Source organism: Cyrtonyx montezumae, unplaced genomic scaffold (assembly GCF_038088225.1).
Source record: "Cyrtonyx montezumae isolate F1298 unplaced genomic scaffold, pur_monq_1.0 scaffold_3, whole genome shotgun sequence".
Taxonomy (NCBI): domain Eukaryota; kingdom Metazoa; phylum Chordata; class Aves; order Galliformes; family Odontophoridae; genus Cyrtonyx; species Cyrtonyx montezumae.
Window position 1 is genome coordinate 124,127,278 of NW_027072034.1, and position 26,213 is coordinate 124,153,490.

Here is a 26,213-nt window from a genome sequence, read left to right on the forward strand (position 1 = left end):
TTTCAAAATCCATGGAGAAATCTGAATTAGATAACATGGAATGGTGTTCTTAATGCCAACGGTTGTCAGCAAGCTTGTGAAATTCACTCAGTTAAAAACGCTGTTGTCTCCTATGTTCAAATCTTAAAAGATTCTTTTCTTTTTCTCTGCCTTGTTTGTTAAATAATTCTAGTGCTTCTGTCTCCCAGATATTGTAACTCACTTTGTCCTTGTAGAAGCAAATCCATTTTCAGCTCAGTTACTTTTTTCAGGACTGCACATTCACACCAGTAATCAGATCAGTCTGTTTCTTGCTATTCATTTGCAAGTCAGTAATATTGTTGCTTGGCTTGCTGTTTGTGATCTTTTCATCCGCTCTCTTGCTTTTTTTTAACTTGTTCTTCTGGCTGTTGGGAACAAAATCAAACAAACAAACAAAAAAACCCCAACCTTCCTGTCAGTAGTTTTTTCTTAGATTTTCAATAAAATAATTCAGTATCAAGTAACGTTTATTTTATTGTTCTTTCTCACTGAGGTATCCTAATTGCAGATGATAATTGCTGAGAGATACAATTCCAGTACTTGAAATGCAGAAGACGTTGCGTGGTCGTTCTGCTTTTTTCCCTGCTTTGCTCAAGATTGGTTAAGGGGCAGATTGTAGTGTGACTTCAAAAACCAACGCACGCTGTGCTTCAAAACTGAAATATCTTAACCAAACACGTTTGTTTTAAATGTACCCTGCCACAGACCTCATACTAAAGATTCTTGAACGCTAATCTCACATCATTTCTACTCATAATTTTGTGCCAAGGATGGTATTTTGGAACCTTAAATATCACCTAGTTACAGTATCCCTGCCAATTACTGATTGGTTTTGTTGCAAAGATGACTTGCATGTATGAAGATGTGGTTGTTCAAGTTGTGTGCAGTTGTTAGCCTCCTCTCACATCTCTCTGAAAATTCATTGTAAGTTTTCATCTAGGCTTATGCTTGCAAGTTTTAGAAGGACTTGCCATGTGCCCCCAGTACAGTTGTAGTCCCAGCAAGTTTCCCTTGGAGTCTGAAATCAGATCATGAACTGTAGCTTGCTTGGTTTTGAATCAGCTTTCAGAATATGAAGCCGGTGGTGTTAACAAAAATAAGATTGCAATGGGAGAAATTTATTAAGACAGTATTGCTCTGGACAGTTTCTACTATCCAAAACTGCTTTAGAGGCTACAGCAGAGAAACTTAGGATTAAAAAAATATATAACTACAAATGCCTTGAAAAATACTGGATACTCAGTCTGCATCTCTGAAGGCTGATTCGGACTGTGCTTGCTTGCTTTACCCTGGCAGTTTTGTCTGAAGATTGCTTTCTTTAAATAGAAAATGGTAGACAAACGCAGAGGATTTAACACAGAGGAAGTGATGGAAGAGGACTTAATCACCTAAGTTCTGCATCATGAAAGGTGATTGAAGGTTACTGTATTAAAGTGTTACTGTTTGAATTATAGGATTGGAAGCAGTGAGAAAATGAAAAATTAAGGTGAAAACCATTGGTGATAATTACTGAAAAACTTGAAACACGTTATTTTTATTTGAAACTACCTCTAGTCTCTCCTACCCTTGACAGTCTGTGCTCCAAACAGTGACTTCAGTGACTTCTTGAGTTGTTTAATACCAAGAAGTACAACTTTTGGTACCTCTGAGTCTAACAATAACACAAAGCATCATTTCTTGTCTCTGCTGTTGTCTTTGTCAGAAATCCGTAGAGAAACTTGTCGTTCATAACCCCTAGCAGGAAGGGGGAAAACTGCATCTTATTTTTGATTTTATGCATATAATTGTTTTGATGGTGTTGTTTCCTTGAACAAATATTTCCATGTCAGAGTGTATATTGTCCTCAGTTAGGACCCATGCGTAGCTTTTGGTGATGTTTCAGTACAAACTTTCCTGAAGATATTAGTCTCATACTAATGTCAGAAGAATCAGGACTACTTGGGGCCTGGAACTCCTCTCCAGTCTGAGGCAGCTGGGCTTGTTCAGCCTGGAGAAGACAAGGTTCTAGGGAGACCTTATTGCAGCCTTCCAAGACCTATGGGAAAGATGGGATGGGACTTTTACAAGGACATTTAGGAACGGGACAAGAGGTAATGGTTTTAAACTAAAAGAGGGCAGATTGAGATCAGATAGAGGGAAGAAATTCTTGGCTATTAGAGTGGTAAGGCAGTGGGACAGGCTGCCTGGGGAAGCTGTGGGTGCTCCATCCTTGGAGGCATTCAAGGCCAGGTTGGATGGGGCCCTGGGCAGCCTGATCCACTGGCTGGCAAGCCTCCCCTCATTGTAATAAAGATGCACTGGCAAAAGCAGTGTTACTCCGAGGAACACTGTCTGAAATAACACTCAAATAATGTTTGTTGTTTTGTTTTGTGTGGTTTTTTTTTCGTTTTGTTTTGGTTTTTTAAGTCATGCAAGTTGTCTTATGGCAGAAAGGCTGTCTGTGCTCTGTGTTGGCTCATTGCTTCCACTGAGAGAGGGGCAACAAGGATAGTGTAGGATATGGATCCCACTGCTTGGCTTTTTGTTACAAACTGAGACAGCATACTGCAAAGCAACCTAGAGCCTGCAGTGCTGGGACTTCAGCAGCTGGATTCACTAGCAACCTCCCCAGCCATCATTTCGCTGTTTGCGTGACTGAGAGGGAGTACAGTGGCATATTGCAAAGCAGTGAATGCATACACTTCTTGGGCAGTGGGAGTGAGAAAGTGCAATTCAGGAAGATAGCTTTGGTCTTTCTGCCTTTATTTGTACTTGGTCATACCGATGGAAAGCTTGTATACAAAAATAAGAATGTGTGTGTTAGATAAGGATGCGCAAAGTCCTTAAGCTGTTGTGCTTCAGAAAGAGAGCTTCTCTTCCGTAATCCCAACCCTGACGTAGCACTTCCTTTCACTTTTGTGTCTGTGTTTAAATAGATAAATGGAACACAGACAGTGATTAAAATATCCCTGCATTACCTTTTCAGCCAAACTTAGTTCCTAACTAGCAATTTCTTTTGGCTGTGGGTTGAGAAGACGTCATTACTGTGATTGTAGTGCGCGCTTGACTGTCTGACTGGCATAAAATCTAACTTCTCACTGAATTTAGGTCTGTCCTCTAAGACTTGAGGTCACCTTTGCTTTCTTACAGCACTGGTCCCATAGAAAATGTGCTTTCATATTTGATCTAATGTATGAAATGTGGCTTCCAGCTTTTGGATCCTGACGTGTCTATCTTTTTGCCTATTTTGTCTTAATCTTCTGCATGCTTAGGTGCTTCTTCTCTGTGATCAAATAGCCTGCTGCATTATACTTTTTTTTTTAGCTGAACAAATCTCTCACAGGTGTGTTAGGAGGATTTCATAAGGAAGGGCTTCTTAATGAACTGTGTGCAGAAAAGCTTCTGTAAGGGTGTGTGAACTTTCATTTGGGCAGACATAAAATGACATAGTGTTGTATTGCAGTTTATAATTTTTTTTTTTTAAATCTGCTCTTCAAAATGCAAAAGGCAATAAATCAGAAATCAAGAAGAAAAAAATAGAGCTACTAAGCAAGGTGGGAATCTCGGATTTCTCACGTAATCAGAAGATTGACCTAATGTCTCTAATAACTCAGAGAGACTTCCTATGATGTGTATTTGTGATAGATGAATCAGTGCTGTCTTAAACTTCTGGGTTTAGTGTAAGTTGTGGAAGGATGAAAATACTATTTAAAAAAGAAAAAATAAAATCCCACATAAAATACTCAACACAGCTACAGAGACGTGATAAAAGTTCTTTTAAACCTACACACACATCCACAACTCAGCTGAAGAATGTGAAGCCCAACTGTTTCTCTGGTCAACGATGTAACGTTAGGGGTGTAAGTACCCGTTTGTTTGTCAAAACATGGGGCTGAAATTGTAGCCAGGGCTCAAGGCAGCATCTGTCTGTCCGTCCATGTGCCATTTCTCCAGGGGTGTGGTGCCCTCTGGTGGGCCGGGCTGCATGGCACTGTTGTAGAATCAGAATCATCAAGGTTGGAAAAGACCTCCGAGATCATCCAGTCCTACCGTCTGCCTACCACCATTGTTTCCTGACTAAATCACGTCCATCAGTACTACATCTAAACATTTCTTGAACATGCTTTTTGCCATTTCTTTTTGCTGTTTTTTTCCTGATGTTCGTTGATGCCCTATGTCTGGAGGGCTTGTCAGTGATGGCATCGTAACTAAAATAAATGCATTGAGGTATTTGTTTTATTCTAGTTTATAGGTGCCTATGCTGGAGCCAACTTCTTCAGAGAAAACAAATCACTGAGATGTTGGCTCATTTTGTTCTTTGGATGCTGTGAAAGTGTGGGGTTCACACTGCAAATCATTCACAGAAGAATAATGTGGAATTTGGTGACTTAATATAAAGCCATGTAGTTACATCTGTGCAATGTGAAGTCTGAAGTATAAATTCAAGGCAAAAGTGTGCCATCTGTTTGTTTTCACTTGTTATATGGGTTTTAACCATTGTTTCTGGCTAAAGGAATGAACAAACCAATCCCAGCTTTACTTAGTGTTCTGCTGTGTGCATGCCTGTGTGTGCAAATAGGGGAGACTGAGGACATGAAAGGACAAAAATTTGCTTATCATGTTTTCAGCTGGTCAGGTCTCTGAATTGGGTGCAGCACCATCCAAATACAGCGAACTGTTCTCACTTCTCAATGGGTACTAAATTAGACTATGTTATGGTAACTGATATGTTTTCAACTTACACAGTGAACTAATATATATTATCTGTTTGAAAATCTAGTTTGCTTGCACTTTTCAATGGTGAATACTATTTGCAAATTTATTTCAAAGGCTAGCTCACATTAAATATAGTGCATTCAAATCACTTGCAACAATGCTGTCTTTTCTTTAAGGTTTTGACAAAGGGAAGGATGATGCCTCACAAAGCAAAGAGGATACAGCACATTCTATGTCCAAAAGCAAGGTAAGGAAAGCTGCCTCTGTCTGGCTTAAATTTATGTCAGTATGCAAAGGAGTTGAGTGCCTGCTTAAACAAATGTATGAGACCTTCATGCAAATTTGTAATCATCGTATTATAGTGATGATAGAATCTTTTTTGTCGCTGTGAGAGCACACAGAGCTGGGAGACAGCATTCACCAAAAATATAACATCTTGAGATGGCTGAAGTTTAAAGAGAAAGAAAACTTGAACTGCTTGAGCAACCAAGAAGACTGTTGTTGTGTAGTGATCCCATTTTTTTTCTTCTCTCCAGGGCTTTGTTCTTATCAAGTATATTTACATGAACTGTTTGCAGTAGCATTAGAATTCAGAGTAAAATGTTGTTTTCTTCTGGTCCTGAATGTAGTATGAACCATTTGTGTAAAAAGTCATTGTAGTAATGCAGAGAAAAATCTGCCTTATCTATTTATTCCTTTCCTAAATCCTTTTAAATCAACATATAACATTTATAGAAGCATTACATTCTAAGACATCATATAGGCTGTTCCAGTGCCTTCTTTAAAAATTATTATAACTTTTGGAGTTCCTGGCTTGTCAAAGCATTGAATTTCCATCTAGTGGTCTGTATATGTTTAGAATGTGGAATTACAGAAAAATACTTTTAATCAGGTGTCTCGTAGAACTGATGTCTTTTATCTTCATTGAAACTTTAAAGAGCAGAAAGATTCCATTTTGTGGAGAAGAAAGTTCTGTCTGGTTTAATTGCTGAATTGAGTAGCTATATTAAATTGCTTCTCTTATTTAAGCGTCACCACTAGCAAGATTGTAAGGCTTTATTTAAGTGATCCAATTGCATGGCTGTGTGGGGAGGGCAGTGGGGCAGCAGCCAGGAGCACAGTGCCATCACACCTGGACAGGGTGAGGAGAGTGGAGCTGGTAGTGCAGGCCAGGCTCAGCTTACAGCACCAATCTATGCCAAGCCAGGGGCTGAAATGCATGGGTCGGCTGCTGGGTCAGTCATGTGCACAACTAGGCACAGCTGTAAACTGGTTTGGGCTGGGACCAGGGGCTGGGAGCCAAGCATACATCCATCTCCGGGCTGAGGTGAGGAAGCAGCCTGCTTCTCAGTGCACTCCCACACATTACTTTTGTCAGCACTCTGATCCAAGGTTCCCTGAGCTGCCCCAGGCATAGGCAGCCACAGCTTGAGAAGAAGGGGGAGTGCCCTCCAGGCCTTCAAAGAAGTTTTTCTGCAGTGTTTCATATGTCTGAGTCTTCAAGAGAAATAAGACAAACGCTGAACAAAATCAAACTGATTGTGGTAGTATCCCCTACCTAAATGGTGTAATTAGAATTGCATTCTGGAAGGAGCAGGTCAGTGTCTGTGGTTGGTACAATTCCACGATGTCACTGCTTAGCATCCGCTGGAGCCACCATCTTCCATCAAATCTGGAGTCGCAAAACTGTGTCTGTAAGCTTTATTGTATCCTGATTAGGGAGATCAAGGAAGCGTACTTAATCGACTGGCTTATTTCTGGACAAAGTATTTTTTGTTGGTCCAGAAACCTCTAAATCATATGTTTTTTATTTTTTACTTTTCCTTTTGTGATTTTATGCAATTCAGGAGGAGACAGATATTCCTCCTTCTCTCAATATATATAGATCTTTATCCTTATTTTTGCCGTGGAACTTCTTATGACCAGTGGCTATTTTATACCCCACTAATAAACTTCAGGCTAGCAGAAATTGGTTACTGGCTGTCCCAGCTATGGAGGGGAAGTAGCAATCCTTTTTTCTAACTAAACAGATTTTTTCTTGTAAATTTTGATCTTATCCATCTGTGTGCAGATGAGAAGGTCATTAGATTAAAAATACCTTCATCACCGTTCTGTCCATAATGTGTTGGACAGGCAAGTACTGACTTTCCCTCAGTGTCATATTAGTGAACTTTATAACTGAGAAAATGAGTCTTTGTAACCTGGGATATTTACTGGTTTGGGCTTTTGTAAGTGTGGACTTTAGATTGCATTAGCTTTCTGCTAGTGAGCAACTGGAATATTTATGACTGTTTTACTTGTGTTACTGCATTATACCTTGCATAACGACTTCATTACCTTTTATGTGACAGTGATAAGCATTTTTCCTTTATCTTGTTATTATGTTTAAAGTACTGACTTTCCTTTAACTTCTAGACTGGAATTAAATTTCAAGATGCATACTTAAATTTTCAGAACACACTGACATTTAAGAGCATGCTTTAATATAAAATGAGATGACCTTCCCTCTTTCAAGATGTATATGGAAGTTAAGGAATGTTTACGTACTGCTGACATGATTTTGATTTAAAATTACTTTCTGCCATTTGTTGCATGTGTTTTTGTCAATAGCTGTTCTTAATATCTCTATCAAACTGTACTCCTATGAACTGTTAGCTTTGAATCAAAGCAAAGTAGGATCCACGTTGAATTTTTTTGCTTCATTTGTAAATCTTTATTGTTTATTCATTTGGTTTGTGTGACACACGCTAAGAGAAAGAACAGTGCAGTAAGTTTTCTCAGAAATTGCATGTTTTTACTGTCATTTTATAGCATTCCAAAGTAGGAATCCAGTGAATAAACTGTGTGCTGTAGTCTGAGGCTTGGAAAGACCAGTCAGAAATGTTGAACAGCTGGAAAAGCAGTTCAGAGAAACCTGCCCTTGCATTTACACATTTGAGGAAGTTGTTTTTTTTTTTTATTTTATTTCTTTGTTTGTTTGCTTGTTTATTTATTTATTGATGTGACAGAAACTTTGGGCCCATCAGGTTTATATTTCCTTGCACAAATAAATGTAACTATGTAATTTATCTGATATTTACGTACAGTGCGATACCTAGACAGTGTTTTCTGAGTTGGAATAGGAATGGTGAGTGACAACTCAGTGTGCTCTTCTTGTTTTACAAAAGGAGCTGTGTAACCCAGGGTGAATCCTTGGTGGCTCTAGCTCCCTTACACTTAGTGGGCAACAGATGCCAAGAAATAAACTTTAAACCTTATGGGGGAGGGGCAGAAATCACGTGGTGCTGAGGCAGCGTATTGTCCTGCTTGAATGAGGACTTGGGTTTTATAAACAAACCTGAGTCGTCTTCTGCCTATTGCCATGGTGAGCAAGATTGGTCTCTGAGATTATTTGCAGAGTAACGAGAGCGTGGCATTAGGAGGAAGCAGAAGAACAAGAGCCAGCAGTGGCCAGTAGTACTCTGGTAACTTGCAGAGCATTGAATTCTAGGTTGAAGAAGCCCTGTTTTCCTTCATGGGTCACGGGGTAAGTGCCTCTCTAGCAGTCAATTTGGAGGAACTGTCCCGTTAGGGAGATGTTGAGATTTACATGTCAGACCCAGGAATGTCTCCTGAGTTTTAAGTACCAGGATTCTCCTAAAACCTTCTTTCTCTGCTCAAGTAATGCCTACCTAGTGAAGACTGTGACATGTCAAGTAACAGGATACATAGCCTAAATATTTACTCTCAGCTACTGATAAATATTTACTTCAGCTTCTGGAGGTTTCTCAGACTTATTCCCCACAAAACCTTGATGGAGAAAAGATTCCATTAATAGATGGTGAACAGTTACTGTTACAAGCCTTGTATTATTAGGTGGGAGAAACAGCAGAGAAGAGAATTGGAATGGGGAACTTAGAAACATAGCTATACACTTCATATACTAGAACAGTAATATGGCCTCACATCTATTATTATTTATTTATTCTATTTGTTTTGTTAATTTCAGTCTGAATCCAAGCTTTTCAATGGCTCTGAGAAAGACATCTCTTTATCTTCAAGCAAACTTACCAAAAAGGAATCTCTCAAGGTGAATTACTGTCTAAGTAACTTCTCATGGAATATAAATGCTCACGAAGTTTTACCATATTCCTCTGATGAGAAATGCCAATCCGTAAGGAGACTTCTGTGGAATATCCAAGTTTTGTGAGAATTGGTGTTGCTGGTTCTCTGGTTTTCCAGTCTTACTGTACTAAGTATGGGCTTGTATAATGTAGTCTTTGAGAATACATAAGATTATAGGATAACTGAGAAGCTTATAGGATAATTCAGCTTGGCAAAGACCTGCATAGACCTGCGATGAAAGAACAAAATGAAATGACAAAGCTATGGTTTACATGCTTTACCTTTATTGGTTTTTTACTGACTTTTTTACTCCTCTGTTGTCGCAAGGCCAAACTTATTCTGTTTGGTAAATACTATGTCAGGGGAAACAAAACACTGTTTGCCACCACAAGAAGAATGTATATTACTGTGAATTTTTACTGGGAGGGAAAGTGACGGATAAAAATTGATCACATAAAGTGCCAATGGAAGTCTGAATCTAGCCCTAAATTTGGACTTGTACTGTACACCAGGAAAGGAAGGGTATTTTTGTTTGTTTTGGTTCATTCCATCTTGTCTTATTTCATGATTCTAAAAGGAGCTTCACAGTTCTCAGTATTAAAAATAAATTGTAGAAGAGTCTGAAGTTGTTATTTTTGGTAGCAGCTTTTGAAACAATATTAAGTAGTCATTGACACCTGGGATTCAAATGCTGTTTTAAAACTGCTAATCTCCATCTTTCTTTCAAATAGAATTTAGCAGGTTTTGCCTCGCTTTGTATTAGTAGATGGCTTTTTGTGCTGTGATTACTTGCTTATGTCTGTGGCATTATAAATATTTTTATTATTATTCGCAGGTTCAAAAGAAAAATTATAGAGAAGAAAAGAAGAGAGCTACGAAAGAATTGCTCAGCACAATCACAGACCCGTCAGTTATTGTTATGGCTGACTGGCTGAAGGTCAGAATCTAAACGTGAAACCTAAGTTGAAGATTTAGCAGCTGCCTTCTGCTTTCTGACCAGAATAGAAAAGGCTCAGCAACTAAGGTTGCTGTTAATGTTTTTCTACCAACAGCAGATACTAATTGCATCCCAGCGTCCTTGTGCTCGCTTCCTTGGGGAATTAATGGAGGAATCTAACTCCCACTTATTGCACTCACCTTAGTCACACGCATCTTGCATGTGCAGCCATTAGATTCACAGGAGTTGGCTTTATGATTTCAATCTTGTCCTTTTTATTTTGCACTTTGAATTGAAGCTCTGTGATGGTTGTTACCAACTGTGAAAGTAGTTCGGTCATATTAGGTATATGAGTATATTTATTTGTATTTCTTGTAATTTTCCTTTCCTCTCAAGAACTAATACTTGTACAGAAGGTGAAAAATGAATTTATTAAAGATGGCAGCCATACTCATAATTCCTTGAACATGCAACATATTACTTGGAAATCCTGTTTTTATATTTCGCTCCAAACAATAGCTTGTCTAGGTAAAGTTTCTCAGGTTTTTGCTAGGTCAACGTCACCAGGTTAAAACATTGCTTACAAGATGTGCTGGCATTTAGTCCTACAAACAGATGAACCTAAATCCTGAGGTGATGAGATGATGCAACCAGTTTAATCAGATGTGCAGAATCAGGGACTTGAAAGGGTTTTATATAGCACATGTGTGTTGACATTAACATTTCCTTGTGAGAGATTTTATCTAAGAAATTCAGATCTAATTTAAATCATTTATTTTGTGAATATCCTGTTTTTCTTACCAGATGTCTGTCCTGTTTTCTAAAGAACTGTTTCAAAAGATTATCCTGCCTTCACACTAGTAATAAAATATGTTCCACATAGAACAGTTCATGAAGTTTCAGATGACTCTTTGTATTTCACGTCTTGATATGTGTATATTCTTCTGTAAAATAAGTACTTGTTGAGAGAGAGTAAAAGAACTAGTACTTAAAGTATGCTTTTTTACTGTATTTGATAAACAGGGGTGAGCTTGAATAGACTTTGTTTTATTGGAATTAAAAAAAACAAACTTTTTTTAAACTTTGATTTCTGTTTTGTTGAAGGGGATGATTTTAGTACTGAGTTCACTGGGGTGTAACTGTAACTGTTTGTCTTCTAGATTCGGGGTACCTTGAAAAGCTGGACCAAATTGTGGTGTGTACTGAAACCAGGAGTGTTGCTTGTTTACAAAACACCCAAGAACGGCCAATGGGTGGGAACAGTGCTCCTGAATGCCTGTGAACTCATTGAGAGACCTTCTAAAAAAGATGGCTTTTGTTTCAAACTTTTTCATCCTTTGGAGCAGTCCATATGGGCTATAAAGGTTAGTGGTAGCATGTATGGTTCTTAAGGATGGCAAGTATTACCCAACTATGAGTAAAGACAACCACAACAGAAAAAGAATATTTGCTTTTTTCTGGTGTATGTACTTAAATAACTTATGATGTGCCAAAGTATGCCATAAAGAGGTTAATGCCCTCACTGGTTGTTATGTAAGTGGAAGGAATGAATATGTAACAGTGCATTCTACATCAGGCTAATCTAGGAAATTAGGGAGGAAATTGACTGAAAAAGATGAAAGTATTCAGATACATTATAAACATTGATTGGCTTCCAGCTCTATATTCATGTAATATCAGCCTAGTTCCATTTGCTTGTGATAGCAGAAATTCAGATAGCTTCCTTGTACAATAATAGCATATATTGCAAATTGTAGTCTTTGGTTTTGGCTGAAATCTTACAAAGATAAACTTTTCTCTTCGGTTCTGATGTGTACTTGCTTTGGCAAACGTGGCATAATATTGTTAGCAGCTCTTAGCTGCGGGTGTTGCAAGACGTGGTGTGTTCTGCACAGAAAAGGGTTATTTCAAGTTTTGGTAGTTTATATTTTAATGTTCACTGTTAGTCATTAGTTACTGAACCAACTATTGTAGTCCTTGTTCTCTGTTTACATATGGAGAGGGTGCGGAAGCACAGCACGAGTGAATATGTTTACCTCCTGAAATACTTCAGGTGAAATTGCTGTACAATATTAGAATCCTGGTCGTTAATTAATTGTGCTCTCTGCAACATACATCTCAATACAAGTACTGATTGTGAGATTGTACTCTGTGAGATTTATGTTAATGCCAACGTGGTGCTGTCACATCTGGATAATATGCTGCAATGTTTTTGTTTCTTCCTTATCTCAGGGTGGGAAGTAAGTCAGCTAGTATTACCCCCTGGTATTTGTGATATTCTTGCTGAACTACTGTCATTGTTGGTACTATCTGAATCTTCCCAACTTGGGTCAAATTGTTTGTAGTACCTTTTGAATAATTTTATTTCAGTATTGCTTAGCAGGATTTTTCACTAAGTAATTGTGGTCTCACATTAGCAGAGCACAAACTTCTTATATTTTTTCACAACAACAGAGTTTGGTGTTAATGTGGTTTAATTATTAATGATCTTGTGTACGTACGTTGCAAAGTGGTGGCCTGCCTGCAGAAGATCACAAATCAATCTTTTATTTCTTTATTGTTTGGCAATGAGAAATGGATCTGTTTGTTTTTTTAACTAGATATTTAGAATTTAGACGACATGCCCCTCCAGATTTTTACTTTTTTAAGGTAGGTCAAATTTTGAACCTGAACAAATTGATATTGTCCATTTTAAATGTGCTGAAAGCTGGAGTGGCGTTTGTTCATTTTGGTATGGCTATTTGCAATTGAGAATTACTGGACTTAATTAGATGAGAGGCCTTGAAGTTTGAAACTATCTTCTGCCTTGTTTTCCTGGTCAATTATAACTTCCTAGTAACAATTTTATTACTGTAAGGTAAATTTTCATGAGCATAAATGGCAATTGACTGATTTACAGAGTAGATAATCCAGAACAAGGTTGAAGTCTAAGGCAAAATGAGTTGCATTTGCCGTCAGTGTAGGAAGATGACATTGCAAGAAATATTTACATGGAGATAAGCACTGCAGGACATTGTCTTGCTTGAATGCACTTTCTGTCATGTGTCCTTCTGGCAGCTTGCAAATTCTCATCTACAATAGTTTGCAGCCAGTCACTTAACATGCTCCCTTAAGCCTATTGCTGTGGTCTTTGATGTTCCTTTGCACTCTAAGGTACATAATCATAGAATGGCCTGGGTTGAAAAGGACCTCAAAGACGATCTAGTTTCAACCCCCTCTGCCATGGGCAGGGTTGCCAGCCACTAGGCCAGGCTGCCCTGAGCCACATCCAGCCCTGAATACTTGATTCACTGAACCTTGTTCTTTCTTCGTCACATGCCCAATCCTGATGCTGTCTCAGTTTTTTTAAGATGTTAACTAGAAAAGTTACCACAAATAACTTTTCATGAACAGCTTTAGTGAAGTGTGACTGCTTATCTGATTTGTTGTTTTCTATGAATATTTGTGGCACTTGAGTTTTGTTGGCACGAATATTCTGTAGAATGTAAACTTCAAAGTTTTTTAATCTAGTGGAGTTTTTAACTTGCCCACTACCTTATGTTCCAGTAGTTGTACAGTCAGTTTAAATGCAGTCATCTAACAAGTGACAACTAACTAACGTCTGTCTTGGGCACTAATACACTGAACATTGATTTTGAAGTCATAATGGCTGATAGCAAAGAAAAATATCAAGTGCTTTTGGAACAGTAATCAATTAAAAATCCACGTGCAGTTATTTCAAAATAAATCAACCTGCTTAAATCTTCAGTCAAATGATTAACTCTGTTTTAGTCAGTACACTGTGCAGCCACCCAGTGAAGTGTAGCTTTCTGACACACACACACACACACACACACACACACACACACACACACACACACAAGCAAACCTTCATTTCTTTTCTTTACATCTGTTAGGATACAAAGTAATGCATCCTGTATGCCCTCAGCTAACCTTAGAGTTCTCATGGGAGGAGTGCTGCCCTTGTATCCCTGTAATCTGGCAATTTTGAGGACTTGGGATAGCTGAGGCATTTGCTTGGTGTGTGTGTGCCCGTGGTGCCACAGCACAGTACCATCCCCCTCGTGCAGTGCCCAGTGGTCTCTCCCAGCCCTCATCTCCCCAGTGGTGCAGTGAAATCCCTCCCTTGCATCCCCCAGTGTGCCAGACCCTTAGTGACCCACCCTCAAAACCAGGAGTGCTCTGCATGGGACTCTCATGGGTCTTGTTAGCTCCAGTCCTCAAATGCCACCTGCATCTCTCCAGTCACTGGAGGAGTCTGTAACATGGAATTTCAATTTTAACACCCAAGTGGCTTCCACTTATCTATTCAGAAGTTTGTGAACATTTTTTACACCAGCACTAGCTTGTGTGTATGGGTATTTAAGCACCACCAAGACTCCTTGTTACCTGCCTCTCACCCTCAGAAATGTTCTGGCTGTTTCATATGCTTGCTTCTAAAATATCTGCCATTATCTGCTTTTGCTCAAAACTTCTGCTGGCTTTCAAATTCCCTCTTCCAAGCCTTGTACTGGTTTTCCATTAGGCTTCTGTGGGGAAATTAGTGAAGACCAAACTGTGTTAACTCATGAATTAGGCAGGCTTAACCCAGCTTCCAACAATAGCTTCAAGTGTGTTTAATACAGCCCTCTTTGCGCCTATCAGTTACCTTAATGTTCCCGTGGGTCAATGTTTTTGAAGGGACTTTAAAATGACAGCTTAGTACTTTATTCCAAAGCAAAGCTTGGCAGAAATGGAAGAGTCTTTTGGATTTATTTGTTGTTGTTTTTTTAATTCCACATGTGAAAGAACTTCATAATGAGAATTGAACTTTGTTGTTTAATGGCCTCTATGTTTCTTCTGGTTGAAGTCAGTATCTTGGTGTCCTGCTGATTCTCTTTGTAGAAGGACTTAAGCATCTGAATGTCTTTTATGGACTTAGCTATCGTCCTTATCATTTTATTTTATTTTTAAACACCAAGTCTGCAGTTAGGCACCTAAATATTTTTGAGGGATTGACTGAATTTTAGGTGATAGAGAGGTTGAAGTGAGAGGTAGGGAGACAAGAAGAGTGGGTTCCTGTAGCGAGGCATGGTGTTCATGTGGGAGCATTTATCTCCATTTTGTTTAAATATTGATCAACTCATGTCATCTGATGACACCAGATGCCATGCAGTTCTGAAGCATAGGATGCAGTTGAGATTCAAGCATGTTCTTGTGTAAAAGAATCATAAAGTGGGAGAGGCTTCTGCTCTCTCCAGTAGTTCAGCTTGCTCTTCTGTCTGTAAGGTTTCTGAACCAAAGCGTCTTCTTAGGAATTTAGAGAATCTACTCTTATCAAGAGAGGATGAGGATCAGAGGGGAAGAGTTAGTTGCTTTACAAATATGAAGATTTCTGCTAGACAGCTTTTGTTGTAGATCAGCCCTCTTAAACAGTCCTTACACATATCTTTTGTTTTCAAACTTCCCTCTTCATCTGAAATACAGAGTTGAAGAGAAGGAACTCATCCCTCCTGATCTCTCCGTGTTCCTCTTCAATACCTCAGATGTGAGAGTAACTCCCCTCCTAGCATTCATTTTGATGCTTTAGTCTTTTGTTTGTAAGTGGCATCAGCAGAGCACTTCTAAGCTACTGTACCAAGTTTGATTTACCAAAAGCAAACAAAATACATCTCTAAAACCAAAAAAGACAAAAATCCCAAAAGCACCAAAAATTATTTGAATCCTAAAGACCGTTCTCTTGAAAAGAAAGGGGTCGAATTGGAAACTGTACTTAGAATGATGTCTTTGAAGAAGAAATCCAGTAAAAGAGGGCTGTCCATCTTTCCATTCATATCTTCATTAGATGTTGCTGAGTGACAGTAAATAGCCTGGCAGTGTGTCAGCTTGTTATATGAATGGTGAACTCGAAAACTGAATTAAAATATATGATGCTGTTGCTTGTTTTGTATATTTCAAGGGTCCAAAAGGTGAAGCCGTTGGTTCTATAACTCAGCCGCTACCCAGCAGTTATTTGATCATCCGAGCTGCTTCAGAATCAGATGGTAAATAGACAATTCAGTATTTTTCCACCATGACAGCAGTCATTAGAAAGAGATTGCTTCAGTTGTCTCACTGTCTATTGCAGCACTGTGGTTGCAGTTCCATGCTTGTAAAGGATCTTCCTTTACTTGGTACATTCAATTGTGTTGGCACTAGCAGCTTTTCATATTTATTCAAGGATAATATTGGATTGAAGAAATTTTTTTTTAGCTCCTTGACGCTAGTTCCTCTTTTAAATGCTAATGTGGACTCTTTCTAATGAAAGCATTTGTGTATTTTAAAATGCAGCAGTTTTGTAGAGTTCTAGTAGTAGAAATTCCTTGAAAATGCACATTTTTAATACCATCACTTAGAGGAGGTGGTGGTTAATACTGATGCAACCATCTTGAGAGGTTACAAAATGAAAACAAAATTTAGTACTACTATTTAGCCTTCTTAGTAGCTGCTTTCCTTCTTTGGATTAATTAAGGCCTTGAAGACTTTCAAAGTAGGACTCCTATTTTCCTTCAAATGATTATATAAATTATTTTTAAACATAATGTATTGAAGAGAAATAGAATTCACATTTTTGGGTTATTTATTCTCATCACAATTACATAGCATTCAAAAGTGGAGCATGTCTGCAAGCACCTTCAGAGGAATTCAGTAGGTACAGCCTTGATGGAGCCATATTGGCATTAAGGAAGAAATGCTAGAACACACTCTGAGTCATTTACCTTGCTCGGCCTACCCAGCGACATCTCTAGTCTAATAATAAATTTGTCTGTAGGCAGGTGTTGGATGGATGCATTGGAGCTGGCTTTGAAATGTTCAAGTCTACTTAAACGTACAATGATTAGAGAAGGTAAAGAGCATGAATTGAATTCTTCAGTCGACAGTGCTCATGTCTCTCTCTATGGCCTGCTTCGTGCTAACAATTTAAGCAGTGGAGAAAACTTACCGTAAGTAAATTAATTATAGACCTGATTGTTTTTCTGGCAGAACCATGTAGTAATAACTTCTCCTAAGTTATTGGAGTTCTCCAAAGAGAGGATCTCTCTTTGCAGTTCTATTTGCTTCTAAGTTCTCTCTGTATGACTTAATTGCACTGTGTTTTTATATGTGGATATAATGAAAAAAAATATGGTTTTTTTTTACTTCATTTTCTGAGCAAAGCAGATACAGAGGGCAGCTTGGCCCAAGCAACTCAAAGTTGAGTATTACACCAGTAAGTTTAAAGTTAAACTATTACAGTTTAATTTTTTTTGGTTTCTTGAAGTTGGTCTCTCTTGTTTGTTTCACCTGAAAAGAAGTTTAGTTTATGTTGCAAAAGTATGTGTATATGAATTTAAGTTGCTTTTCTTCAGTTAAAGTATAAATAAAGCCAAAGCTATTTAAATGGTTTTAATATGTCTCAAGTTTGAATCATCAAATTGATTGGTAATGCTTTAGTCAGCCTATGAAATTAAACAGTGCAATAGTTGAAGTCACCTGTTACTAACAGGTGTCAAATTTCTGAGTGTCCTTGAGTAACTCCCTGTTCATTTCAGTAAAAGCTCTCATCCAAATTTTTGTGAGCGCAGTCTGTCCTGAAAATATATTAAACAAGGGTGGTGAATGAATGTACTTTCCAACACTTCCAGTTGTGGCATCAGAGTGCATTAGAAAGGTATAAAAGGTTTAGCCCTTTGTTTGAAGTAATTGAGTCTGAAGCTTGGGCTTTGCACAGTTTTTCTCACTAATCTTCCACCAGTTCAGTATACTTTCAGGTTGACATAAATGTATTTTGAATAATCCCTCACGTACATGAAGACAGCTCCCCATGTCTGCTCTCAGTGGGCAGGACTTTTATACTGCTGTAGTTATGGCAGAAGTATAGGCTTGCATAGGGCAAAATCCTTTTCTTGCTGACATAGATAGTCTGAGATGCACTGAGAAAAGGCATACTACTGCCTCCAGTCCAGATTCAAGGCTCTATCCAGATGACCAAACAATGTTTTGTCCAGGTACAGTTTTGCTCCTTCCACGGTCTTAAGGAAGCAGTAAAACTGCTGTGTACAGTTCAGCTGGAGATCTGTAGTTGTGAATAACAATTGAATATCATCAACTGGCCCAGATTACCATCACAGCAATTAGCTACAACTGTTAAGTCTAATTAAGAGTAATGGTTTAATTAAGTAGATCTTTGGGTGTAGAGAATCATAAGAGTATTAAGTGTGTTTGTCTGAGAATAAAAACTGTAGGCATAGTTTTAAAGGGGTTGGCAGAAGAGGGAGAAAATGTGAAAACAATTTTTACTTCAGCTGAGAGCTAAAGCCTTCTATGTTTTTTGATGATGTTGCAGCCCTTGGTCATTCTGGGAATGGGTACAACTGTGTAACCTGGAGGAGGAAGCGTGATGGGTAGTTAATAAGGAGTTTAAAATCAGTATTTATTTACACTGCCTTAATGTGGGAGAGGAAATGATGTTCCCTGCCTACTAATTAGTGAAGTATCTCATATGTTATGGAATTAACTTTGTTTCTTCATCCTTGGTATAGAGTCTCTTCCTCACCTCATTAACCATAGTTAAAGAATATAATAGTTAAATGCACCAAATGTACTTTGCATTTATATTTAACAGTTCAGTGACAGCACTGCATCCTGTATATTTCCAAGGACGCTTTGCTGCTAGATCATGGCTCATGTTGGCTCTCGATTTATTGTGGGTTTTATTGGTGAACATTTTGGTTTGGAAACATTAAATTACTGTGTGAAGCTGAAGATTCATTTAGCTTTTATCTTTTGTAGGTTAAATGACAGTGAAATTGAGAGGCATCACTTTAAAGACCAAGATATGTACTCTGACAAATCTGATAAGGAAAATGATCATGAACATGATGAGTCTGATAATGATGGGTTGGGGAAAAGTGAAGAAAGTGATAGCGACACGTCAGAGCGACAGGATGACTCTTATGTTGATCCAGAGCCAATTGATATCAAAGAAACAACTTACTTAGAGCAAAGTCATGAAGAACTTGGAGAGGTAAAAGTACTTCTTATGTAGTGAGGGGGTCACTTTGCTGAATGTTGAGGTGATGTCTTAGAGGATGCACTACATCTGACACCGGCATTACATGACTGACTCTCATGTTTTCAATAATTTTGAGGGGAAAAATTGTGTCCATCCATGTTCTGCTCTGCTACACCAATTCTGTGCTTCTGAGAGATAAGTTTGTTTAAAGATAATGATCTCTGTTAAAGATGATTTGGGGTATTTCTCAGGGAGAATGCACTTATTTTGAAAGGACCACCTGCAGCAGAAATTGACCTTGTCTGCCTTTCTTCTTGTTACTAACTGTATTTTTTTTATTAAATTGTTTTTGTTTACAAGTAAAAATTTTTCAAGTTAAAGATTTTATACAAACTGACACCTCTTTTTCTACTGCAAGAGAGAAGTTAAGCAGCCCTGAGGTTTGCAGAATTCTGTGGAAGACTTGATATGTTTTCAGTGTTCAGCTTGTATTCCATTACGATGCCCAAAGTTACTGTTCCATTTCTGCAGGTTCTCTTTCACCCCTACACAGCCAAATGTGAAGAGGGATTTGTATGTATTACTTGCTGTAATAATACCAAAAATCTTTGAAACAGAAAAGATGATAAAATTTGTTGACACTCTCCTCTTTTTCTCAAGTGCTAACTATGAGGGTTTTTTTGTTAGCTTGATTTTTATATACCTGCTGGACATGAGCACTTTGTTGCTTTCCAGGATTGGTTCTAGAATAACCAACAGCTCAAGGAAAGTTGAGGAGTTCAAGTTGGCAATAAGCTCTTATTGTATGAATTTTAAAACAGTTCTGGAAAGAGGGATGCTTTTCCTATAGACCTTGTTTGTTGTTTCAGGAACTGTAAGAAAGAATATCTCCCCTTTCCTTTTCCCAAAAGGGGAATATTGGGGCTCATAGATTCATAGATACGTTAGGTTGGAAAGGACCTACAAGATCATCTAGTCCAACCATCCTCCTATCACCATCCCTACCCACTAAACTACTAAATCAAATGTTCTTCTGTTTTAGGGTTGATAAAAAGAAATGCAGTTTTTAATGCTGGGTATTAAGTATGGTATTGTACATTAAATATGTATTAGGGAAATTTTTTACCTCCTCTTCTCCATTTTGAGTATACATTTTTTAATTCTTACTGCATCATCAGAATGTGTTGAAACTGTTTGATATTTAATTTCTTTCTCCTTTCTGTAAGCAGTTTTTTATTTATTGTAGGCAGGGGAGGCTGCTCAGACAGAAGTAGTATCAGAAGAAAACAAAAGTTTAATCTGGACACTTCTGAAGCAAGTCCGTCCAGGAATGGACTTATCCAAGGTTGTACTGCCTACGTTTATCTTGGAACCTCGTTCCTTCCTTGACAAGCTATCTGATTACTACTACCATGCAGACTTCCTATCCGAGTGAGTCAATCTTATCAATGGTTTTCTTTCCTTGTATCTTTCTAAGCTAAAATAAGAAACCAGTAAGATACTGAAATGTTGTTTGGTCTCATTCACTTGAACAGCAGAATAGAATACATAGCCTGAATACTTGTCTGACAGTGTATGAGTCATCAAATATTCTTGCATTCTGAAAATTATCAGCCTAAAACCTCAACTAGTGTTTCTTGAAGTCTGTCCCATCTTAGTATTTTAATGGCAACTGTGCTGCAAACATTTCTGTTGCAGCTTTTAGGAAATGCTTAAAATATTTCTCAAGACTTCACAAAATTACTATTTTTTTCCTTTTTCTTCTTTTGGATGCACACTTACAGTGGTAGAACAGCAGGAGTTAGACTTCTTAAAAATTACTAAATGCCATCCTGATTTACAATGTGCTTACCTGCTCAAAAAGAGCTAATGAATTCAAACCTGTAAATTGAGATATTATTCAACTGTGCGTGAGCATGCCAGTTCTCTAGAGTGATCTCTTTTGTAAATAGGAGAACTTTTTTTTTTTGGGGGGGGGGTAGAACAGGATTAAGTGTTTCGAAGGCCAAACTCCATTTTGGAAATAGCAATTCTGATTTTTTTTCCATGTTCAGAGGATTCTGAAAGCTTAATTTGATGCAATCAGGCTGAAAGTTTTACAGTACTGAGAATCACAGAACTTCTGTTCAAGTCGGCTCCTAGATATAAGAAATATAACAACTGGTAGTGTCTTGTAATTGAAACAATACTGACATTCGATCTGTGCTTTCACAGAGCTGCTCTTGAGGAGAATGCTTACAACCGCATGAAAAAAGTAGTAAAGTGGTATTTGTCTGGATTCTACAAAAAGCCAAAGGTGTCTTTTTACTTATTATTTTGTCTTTGTTGAAGAAGTTGTGTCTAGTTTGAGAGCTTAGGAATGTGCTGAAGATTTTGTTTAATTATATTGTTAAGTAGTTTCTCCAAAGCAAGGTTAAGTTTTCACTATTTGTGTATATTTATCACAAATCTTTTTGGTCCCTAGCCCTGTGTGAAGTAGGCTGCTACTTTTTCCCCTTGAAGCAGAAATGTAATTAAACATTTTTACACAGAGTTGAGCGATTTCTTTGTTTATCATTCTTCAGTGATTGCACTGTGTATTTGGAGGAGTAATATTTCCACTACTTCAATTAGCTTTAAACTCCATATGCTTTATAAACATCAAGATGGGAAATAGTGTTTAAAGAAGACACAACTTACTGCTTCGTGAGTGTAACATTCAAATGATGAAACTGAGGCAGTGTGCTTTAGCATATGTATTACGCTTGCGTGCTTTTTTTTCCTCTCTCTGTGTTTTGGTGACAGACTGATGGAATATTCTGTGAGTTGTGTGTGTGCACTGTATGGTTACTGTCTGTTTTGTTTCTGTTCAGGGACTAAAAAAGCCGTACAATCCTATACTTGGTGAGACTTTCCGCTGCATGTGGATTCATCCGAGGACGAATAGCAAGACTTTCTACATTGCAGAACAGGTAGCTGCCATAACCAGTACATAAGAAAAATAAATGTGCTAGATATACAATATGGCACTACTAGAAAATGTATTTGTACGTATGTGTAAGTATCCTAAAAACTCTCCGGATAAGCGTAGTTCTTAGAAAGACAAAGGTATTCCTGGCATTTTTGTTCTGTCTTCCTCCTGTAAAAGTCAGGTGCTAGTCTTTGTAACTCTTGTAGTTCAGTAAAAATGTTTGTTCGATCTTTATGTCTAAAGATAAAGGACAGGGTTTTTAGACACACAGTTATGGTGGTCCTGTGTGGAGCCAGGAGCTGGACTAGATCCCCATGAGTTCCTTCTAACATGGGATATTCTATGATCTCATATATTAATTCTGTTCTGTGTATCTTGCATTTGTCATTCTGTCATTTGTATGATGTTGGATGTTTTTTCAACAGGTATCTCATCATCCCCCAATATCTGCCTTCTACGTTAGCAACCGCAAGGACGGTTTTTGCCTTAGTGGTAGCATTCTGGCCAAATCAAAATTCTATGGTAAGCAATGTTTTGGGAGCTTGGGGGACGTTCTTGGGGTTTTTGTGGCTTTGCTTTTATTGAGGAGTGTAAAATCAGCGCAAGTGGGCCATGCTTTGATGAAGAAGAAAGGCTTCTAGAAGAATTGGGGTTTGGATCATTGTGTTATGCTTGCCTTAGAAAGTTTTTACTACTGATCTTCAGATAGGATCGATTTCAGTGCCAAATATGATGATCTTATTTCTGTCTCTTGGTTATTAGGAAATATTGTCTGTTGTCTTGCAGGGTGTGAAATGTGTTTCTCTGTTTGAATTTCAGGGAATTCATTATCTGCCATACTGGATGGGGAAGGACGGCTAACATTTCTAAATAGGGGAGAAGATTATGTAATGACTATGCCATATGCTCATTGTAAAGGTACAGTTTCTTATTCTAAATATACTGTCATTGAATTTAAGCTTGTCACCTGAGTAAATTCTTCTGAACGCAGGCAGCATTGGTGGTTCTAGGATTCCGTATACTTTACCAGGATAAAAAGTATTATTCAAGCAATCACCTGGTTTGGGCACAGCAAATTTTGTTTTTCCATAAATGTTAAAAATGTTTATATGGCTATCTGTCATTACGTGACAGTGATTTATTGCTTGAATAGCTTTCTTTTCTGGAGAATGTTTTGGAGCTTCTCCAATATTTTCCTATTGGAAATATAAAAGTCAGTGTACTCTCTATACCTCATGTAATTTGTAAACTATGACCTTTTTTCTTTAGTTTCACTATGGGGAAACTAATCAGTAGCTCCTTTCTGGAAGGCTGGTAGTTGTACAAAATACACTGCAACGTTGCTGGGGTCTGCACTTCCATATTCTCTGGCAGAATTCTATTTCAGAACCCTTATAGTCAGCAACTGTATGACTTTCTTAGAGATGTGTGACAGATGAGTTAGCAGAATTATGTAACTTGACATGAGTTTGGTAGGCTCTTCTTTCCATTTTTTTCTGGACATTTTTAATATTGTCAGATTTTATGTTACTTTTTATATGGCTTTGGTGACAGAAATGATGCTTAACAAGTAAAAAGTGCCTAACATATATGTACATACTAACCAAACAGTAAGAAATAGAACAGCTAGTGATACTGATAATGAGGGGAGGAAGGTAGAAGAATATGCAGGGAGGGGGAATGTACCTGCTGGAAAACAGGTTTCCACAGGCATACATTATATATAAAATATACTCAGTATATTTTATATATAATGAATATATATGAGTATATTATATATATATATACTCATATATATTCATTATATATAAAATAAACTCAAATGCTGGGTCACAGGGGAAAGACTGTGACTGTAGAAAGTATACTACAGATTGTCAACCTTTTTGCTTCCAGAAATCTTTGGAGAGGTGATCAGTGTTGTTGTATATTGGTTGTACGATTGTTTTCACTGTACCTACTGTATCTGTTTGAGCGAAGCTTTTCCTGCTTTGTCATAAAGTTGTTTTGCCATTGATAGATCATTTTTCCTGCTAAAGTTATTCATTTGGATGTACTTGTTTCTGTTTGGATTATCTTATTGAGCGGAAAGATCATGCTGATGGTTAGGAAAGGTCATCTAAAGAGAAAATAGGCAGAGCTGTTGCTTTCTTTTTGTCCTGTGGAACAAGCGTGTTTAGCCCAGGAATTGTGCCCAAAGAATTTAGTTTTTTTATCTTGCCCAGTAATAAATGTTCATGTTGGCTTTTCCTTTTTGCAGGAATTCTTTATGGCACAATGACCCTGGAGCTCGGGGGGACAGTTAACATCACTTGTGAAAAAACTGGCTACAGTGCAGCAATTGAATTCAAACTAAAGGTTAGTAAATGCTGTGAGCAGGCATGAGGATGAGCATCGTAATATTAAAATATGTGTATTATCAGATCATACCCTAGCTAGATCTAATTTATTTTTCTTTAATATAGAATTGTCTTTGGAAACTGAGGAATTTTCATATTGCCACGTATTCAGCTGTGTGTGTCTAGCAAATAGTGATTAGAGAAAAAAGAAAAAACAGGAAAGAAAGAGGAATTATATTGTTCTCTGTTTGTTTAATGTGTTCTTCTGGGTCCAAAAGTCTTGACCAAAACTTAGGGCTCCATCTTAATCTCTACTCATAAGGATGTTTCCACTGCAGTGCTTGCATATTCCTTGTTGTACCAACCTTAAGGACAACTTTGCTGGAGAGGTGACAGGAGGAAGCAACACTGTCTCATTTCCAGCAATGGCAACTATATGTGTCTGGGAAGGTGTGCAAGAACAGGGATTAGTGATCTAACTATCAGCAACTCAAGCATTTTGTATCTTGCTGAGAGTATTTATATCCCATGGAGATTTTTCATTCTCTGGAAACTTCTGAGTGTCTTTTTAAACTTCTGGAGAACCCTTGAATAACCCAAACTCAGGTTCCCCTCTTCCATCCTGCATAAAAATTAAGTTGTTCTTGGCACTTGAAACAAAGGTTACAGAAGGCTAATATTCTCATCAGTTTAATGTCCAGCATTAAAAAGCAGTGGAGAACGTGAGGAGAGAAACTCTTCAGCTAAGGTTGTAAGGAAAAATGGAAAGTTAGGAGGCTATATCAATTGAAGCTTTACCTCTTCAGCCTGCAAGATACGTGTGCAGACTATCAAAAAAGCTGAAGAAAATTTCTTGCTATCTTTTTTTCTTGTTTCTTTTTCAAGTGTTAACCTCTAGTGACAGAGTCCTTGGCAAAGTGGTGAGATTAGTATAGCAAATGACAACTTCCTTCAAAATATCATCAAATCACTTACATATCATCATGTTTTCTACAGCATTTGCCCTTTTCAGATTTCTTAGCCAAACCTAAGCTTTTGAGAAAATACAGAGAACAATTTGTTTTGTGGCATTATTGGGCAGAAGTTGTAATATTGGAAGTATTCAGGGCTGCTTACATCCAATTTCATGAATGTGTTTTATTTCTTAACACTCAACATATATGCAAATATAATGTTATTAGAATAAATATGGAAGCATTTCTTTTCATTTTATTTTGCAGCCATTTTTAGGTAACAATGACAGTGTTAATCAAATATCAGGGAAAATTAAGCTTGGCAAAGAAGTTCTGGCTATTTTGGAGGGCCATTGGGTAAGTAGTGAGTGCTGTGTAAATTCTGAGTTAGAACAAGTGAAAATAGCACCTAGTTAGAAAAAAAAAGGCTCATAAAAAACAGGAGTTGAGTAAATGCCACTTTCAGTGAAGTGTCTTTTTGTAGTTAAACAGTCCTCAAGAATGTCTTTAGAGCCAACACACTCGTCCTGTTAAATATGTTTGAGTAGTCCTGATGAGAATACTTTTGGCTTTGTAAAATATTTTAATATACACATTAATCCTTTGAGGAATTGATATGGCACCAGCATGAAATACTTATCTGTTTTAGTTATGAGGTGACACTGGCACTGCTGCTTGGCAGTGATGGTCCCATTTCCTCTCTGTTCTGAGTTAGAACCAGTGCAGAATGTAGAAATAGAGTTTTGAAATCAGTGTATGTAATTATTCTTGACTGTGTGTCTGAAATATATGGTTTTTTGTTTGTTTGTTTTTGCAAAAATAGTCATTATTCCTTCATTTTGCATTATTTTTTGCACTATTTGAGATGATTACAGTTGGGATCACTACATTATGTTTGTTACAGGACAGTGAAGTTACTATTAGGGACAAGAAGACGGATGTTTTGGAGACGTTCTGGAACCCAACGTCCGATATCAGGCAGCGTAGATTACCTAGATACACTGTGAAGTTTGAAGAGCAAGATGAATTTGAGTCAGAGAAGTAAGTTCACTTTAGAAGCACATGTAATTATTCTGACAGAACAGAACTCACTATCTTCTCCAAAATATGACATTAGCCAGTGGCTGATGGTTTTGTTCCTTCCTGTGTTCGCTGATACTGACCTGTAAAACAAGGAAGCACTACTGTTAAATACAAGCTCACT

General features: G+C 37.7%; 1 protein-coding gene across 6 annotated transcripts in view; it reads left to right on the forward strand.

Moving 5' to 3' along the window:
• The window catches only part of OSBPL8 (oxysterol binding protein like 8), a 76,291-nt gene that overhangs the window by 46,146 nt on the left and 3,932 nt on the right, over positions 1–26,213 (forward strand). For 5 of the 6 annotated variants that reach the window (XM_065743260.1, XM_065743261.1, XM_065743265.1 and 2 more), the window contains 15 exons: positions 4,893–4,963; positions 8,705–8,785; positions 9,656–9,757; positions 10,918–11,121; positions 15,696–15,780; positions 16,548–16,719; positions 18,548–18,782; positions 20,017–20,201; positions 20,985–21,066; positions 21,623–21,721; positions 22,146–22,242; positions 22,540–22,638; positions 23,978–24,075; positions 25,277–25,366; positions 25,914–26,050. In XM_065743260.1, the coding sequence (XP_065599332.1) occupies positions 4,893–4,963; positions 8,705–8,785; positions 9,656–9,757; positions 10,918–11,121; positions 15,696–15,780; positions 16,548–16,719; positions 18,548–18,782; positions 20,017–20,201; positions 20,985–21,066; positions 21,623–21,721; positions 22,146–22,242; positions 22,540–22,638; positions 23,978–24,075; positions 25,277–25,366; positions 25,914–26,050 (1,837 nt within the window). Of the gene's footprint in view, positions 1–4,892; positions 4,964–8,127; positions 8,243–8,704; positions 8,786–9,655; positions 9,758–10,917; positions 11,122–15,695; positions 15,781–16,547; positions 16,720–18,547; positions 18,783–20,016; positions 20,202–20,984; positions 21,067–21,622; positions 21,722–22,145; positions 22,243–22,539; positions 22,639–23,977; positions 24,076–25,276; positions 25,367–25,913; positions 26,051–26,213 lie in introns of those variants that run through there. The other variant, XM_065743266.1, reaches the window with a different exon arrangement.